The 5,017-nt window shown below is 43.5% G+C and overlaps 1 protein-coding gene across 1 annotated transcript; it reads right to left on the reverse strand.

The window, feature by feature from the left end:
* Window positions 1-525: 525 nt before the first annotated feature.
* On the reverse strand, window positions 526-4,161 carry LOC129111954 (cysteine/serine-rich nuclear protein 3-like). Its single transcript, XM_054624118.1, has 4 exons — window positions 4,014-4,161; window positions 2,935-3,191; window positions 2,410-2,721; window positions 526-1,647 (listed from the first exon to the last, which is right to left on the reverse strand). Exons 1-4 carry the CDS (start codon window positions 4,159-4,161, stop codon window positions 526-528), a joined length of 1,839 nt encoding a protein of 612 aa, XP_054480093.1.
* Window positions 4,162-5,017: the final 856 nt, after the last annotated feature.

The following is a 5,017-nucleotide window of genomic DNA, read 5'->3' on the forward strand; positions in this document are numbered from 1 at the left end:
TGCCAGTGTTTTTTGCCAGGGACATCATTTATCATTTCACAGTTTGTGTCGAAACATCTTAGGTAAACTGAACACATGCTATACAGACAGGCATTTTCAGAACGATTAGCAGCAACGATGAGACACCAGCACAGCGGAAAATAGAGAAAGAATACAAGCACCTCAAAATCTCGATTCGTCATAGATGCCAGTCACAACCAGGAAAACATGCTGTAATGATCAAAGACTTCGTAAGAGGGCATCAATTATGCTCCATATAGTTACAAGTAACGTACAGAAACACTGTTTTATTGAGCTTTGTCAATGAACATTTTATATCTTATTTAACCCAGCAATCTTAGAAAGGGGACAAATTCAGTTCAAATTAGATAGACCATTTCCACAGCCTTCTGTTTCAAAGCCTGCATGACTCATTCCCTCTTTGGAAGTGCACTTATCAAGAATAAATCAAACTAATGGTTGAAAGGCGCAATTCTTGAATAAAGATTTCCAAACATTAACGGATCCCGCTCTAAAGCTTTTCAATCAGGTGCTCTTTGAGCATGACGTTTCTGTGGTTTGATCGGCGTCTCCTTCCTTTTGTGGTCCTGGTTGCTCCTCTATCGGCTCAGTTATTTCCGCCTCTGTCTGCTTCCCGGACCCGGCCGGGGCCTCAGTCTGTGAGTCATGGCAGTCTAGATTGTTCTGGAGGTCTATGGAGAGCGGCTGTTCGTCGCCGGACGCACCAGCAGGGGCAGCGTTACGCTCATCGGGGTCTACGCGTGAGCAAGTTTGGGGCGTCTGGGAATCGTCGTGGTTGGGGAAATGGCAGGGAGCGCTCTGCTGCTCTGTTTGGCAGTGGAGTTTGGGGTTTATTTCAGACTTTAATGCGGTCTCTACTGTGGGGAGTGTGGGGAGTGTGGGGGCAACAGTGACGTTTTCACTGAGAAAGGCAGGAGTGTCATTTACGGCGCTGTCTATCTGATAATGCTGCATGGAGGGAGTGTTGTGGAAGGGGTTACTGAGGCTCATGTTAGAGTAACTAAGCACAGAGGGAAGTGGAACAGAGTAGGGCGGAGGACTCGTTCCGTGCAACGAGCAATCCCAGTCTTCCTCCTCGTCTTCATCTTCCTCCTCATCATCATCGTCCTCCTCATCCTCCTCGTCTTCCTCTTCTTCCTCTTCCTCCTCGGGGTCGATGGTGTCCAAGCTGTGTGTGCTGCAGTCCGACAGCCCACTGCAGACGCTGCTGCCGTCCTCATCTTCCTCGTAAGCCTCATCATCCTCCTCATCTTCATCCTCCTCCTCTTCCTCCTCCTCCTCCTCTTCTTCTAGATGTGAATCTGTGTCGCCGGCGCTCTGGAGGTGCATGATGGGAATGTGCGGCGTGCTGCTCATCAATGGAAACTGCAGGTTCGGCTGCTGCTGCTGCTGCTGCTGGACCAAGGAGGAGTCGCCATGGTAACCGTTGCCATTGGTTACGAGCTGCTGCTCCGGCTGCTGATGCTGCTGCTGCTGCTGCTGCTCCTCACGGCTCTTCTCCAGCTCCAGCTTCATGATGGTGTGCAGGAAGTGGGTGCGCACCCGGACCGGGTTGAACTCCAGGCGCCCCGTGTCGTTGCTGCAGCCGTCTTTGGTGCAGCCGCACGGGAAGGACATGCGGTCCACCTGAGGGACAAAAAAAAAAATCCACCAGTGTAGAGCAGCAGTGCCAGGAAAGGTGAATTCAGCTGCCAATCATAGCTGGTCATGCTTGTGGAGATACTGCGGAATCCACTGCGGATGTTATATGTATATAATTACACACCTTAATGCGGTAGAACCTAAGTTAACTCAAATTTAATTGATTTCCATGGTTCCTGTGCAATTACGGAGTTACTTTATTCTCAAGGCTTATCATTATTTGGTTATGCAAATCCACCCAAACCGTGAAAATACATTCAAATATGCATATTCCCTAAAACAAGGCTGCTTTTCTAAGACTCTGCATTAGCATTATTTTCTTATACATTTTTTTAAATAATCAGGGTTTCAGAAGGGAAGCTGTCAGGTTTCAGAGGGAGGGCACTACAGTACGAGAACCTTGGGGAAATGTTAGACAGCACTAACTACTGTATTCTTAAAAGCTTTAAAGATTAATTGAATTTTGAATAGACCAGACTTTTTGTGTAAAGAAATACAGTGTAATGACACTGTCACTTCAGCAAAACAAGTAAAACTTACATTTGGCTAATTTTGGTAATTCTAATGTTGCCCAAAAGAACACAGGTTATAAATAACTAAGGAATAATTAAACTACTAATACATAAGGATATATATATATTTATTTTGTTTATATAGATATATTTATACTGATTTCAGTTTGACTTGTAAAAATTCTACTGCATGGCCAGACATGAACAACACTTTAGTATTATAGATGGGCCTCACCACAGTTCCATTTACCTGGCACTTAATGCCGGCCAGGCTGCAAGCACAGGTCACCGGGTCGCATATCCCCCGACAGCGGCACCCACACTCCTCTCGGGACATGCGGAGGGCGCGCAGCTCGTGCTTCTCCTCCACTTCGAGGCGTCGGACCCCCGAGGCGCGTAGAAGGGCCCGGCGCCTCCTGGTAGTCAGAGGCTGGAGAAAGAAGTAATCATCCACCTCTGTGTTGTCCACATCCAGGTCGTCTTCCGATATGTCGTCCAGCGTCAGGGTATCCGCCTCCACGGAGGGCACGGTGCCATTCTTAGTCAGCTGCAGGACATACAAAGTAAGTTTGGACTATAAATGTACGCCTACACATACATTTGGACCCTCAGGGTTACATGTGAGAAACACGCTCAGCTGAAGACTGGCTACAAAACATTCTGAATGTATATCATCAATGTCCTCACTTCCTTAAAAACATGTGAGTACCAGCCATTTAAAAAATGAATAAATGAGGCTTGACTCAGTCGTCCCACTGACTTTGAGTTTGATGGCATTGAGTTTCTCCTCTTTGAGATGATCCCTCAACATATTCCGGTGGCTCCGTTTCTGCTCCATGGCAAACTCCCTGAGGGTGAAGCGCTTCACCCCGCTGTGACGTGGCGACATCCCCAAGGTGCTGCCACCCTGAGTGGGCACACTGGTGAAGCCCTGCCGGCGGTTGAAGTAGTAGACTGTCACGCTCTCGAAGTGCACATTGCGGCCCCGCAGTCGCTTCGACTGCTGCTGGAGAGTAGCTGAGACAGATAGGTGGAAACATATATAACAATAATAAGGACTAAGTCAGCCAGCTCTTTATTTCTGACAAAAATGACAGAAAACGGTTATAATAGCGATGACACTGGGTACAACTAAACTTCACTCTCATTTAAGTTCTAAGTACATGTATTTTTTCCTAGATAATAGATGCAGCTTTAAAATGTAAATGAAAAATAAAAAACACTACAAAACTACTTTGTCAGGTTTAGTTACACAGTACTTAGTAATGTTCAGTCAACAAAAGTGCGTGGTTATGTTTAGGGATCAGAAGTACTTGGTTCATAGGAAACACAAGTGAAAGTGTTTATAGACCCATCCACTGCCCGACCTACTACCGACATGTATTTCTGCGGGATCATTTTAAGCTCATATGTGATACGTCAAAAGCAAATGTAATTCACAACAAAATACATTCCCCTTAAAACATGATTCACAAAGTAGTTTTGTTGTACGGAGCCTAATTTTGGGGATACAGGGCTGCCAATATATATGTGACTCAGCATATACAACATATATTGTACATGGAAAACAAAAGTGGTCCCAAAATAGATCCTTAGGGGACACCACAGGGGAGGGGGGCAGTTGTGGAAGAGGCCCTCTTATGACAACAAATAACCTTCTGGTGAATAATAAATAAATACCTCCAAATGATCTCTATTATAACAATGTTTTTTCTTACAAAACATGGTTTCAAATTCCCTGTATGTTTCAGTTGATTCTGCCCAATCCTGAACAGTTTCACTCTCTCAATGTAATGCTTAAAATGCTGTTTTTCATTCAGGGTTGTAATGTGATCTTACAGTCCAGCAGCCCAGAGGGGACGGGGTGGTTGAGACTATCACTGCTGTTGCCGCTGTCACTGCAGGAAACCTCATCATCAGAGCCCTGCAGGGACAGGTAAGGGGACGGGCCCTCCTCAAGCTTCCTTTTCAGGATCCCACTCATCATGTGGCTCCTCTCACTGGTCGCACCTGCACAAAGGACAAAGGTGAAGTACATGGGTGACCGCAGACGTAAATAAGCCAGAGTAATGATGATAATAATAATAATAATAATAATAATAATAATAATAATAATAATAATAATAATAATAATAATAATAATAATAATAATAATTAATAATAATAACAACAACAACAACAACTATCACAATCATTTTTTAAAGTAACAATAGTTAAGAGTATAATGAGTTTGGCTGTCAAATCGAGCAGTCAGTTTCCTCCTGAATCTCTGGTAATGGCATTTTGATAAGCAGAGCCTTCTGAAATGCTGAATTTTCACATATATTATGTGTGGCCACAAAAGTGCACTTGTGACTAATTTAGAAAGAGAAAAACCTTAATGTGGTGACACAAAGAATTCCCCCCCCCCAAAAAAAATCTTAGAAATAAACAATTCAATCAGGATGCATTATGGTTGAGTGTCCCATAGTACTCCTTCATCTTCAGCTCATTTCATCTATATACAAACCTTTGTATTAAACGCTCATTGCATTAACACAAAGCAAGCAGCTTAAAGGAGGTGAAATTAGTATTTGATTTTATGTTTTTTGGAATACTGCATTTGTACTGCTATGTTCGCAAATTCAAACAATCTACTCAATCAAGCTCAGTAAAAAGCAAAAAAAAAACTGTATTCTGGGTTATTGAGTATGTTTCATGCAAAACTTGGCACCACACCATTACGTGCTGTTAGGTGAATTTGCCAAACTTTGTGATGCTTAAAAAGTAGAAAAAGTCTTTTGATTAACTGATATTTTGTATCAGTTACTTTTGTGGAAAAATTGTAAGTGAGGCAACTCTTC

Source organism: Anoplopoma fimbria, chromosome 22 (genome assembly GCF_027596085.1).
Source record: "Anoplopoma fimbria isolate UVic2021 breed Golden Eagle Sablefish chromosome 22, Afim_UVic_2022, whole genome shotgun sequence".
In the NCBI taxonomy this organism is placed as follows: domain Eukaryota; kingdom Metazoa; phylum Chordata; class Actinopteri; order Perciformes; family Anoplopomatidae; genus Anoplopoma; species Anoplopoma fimbria.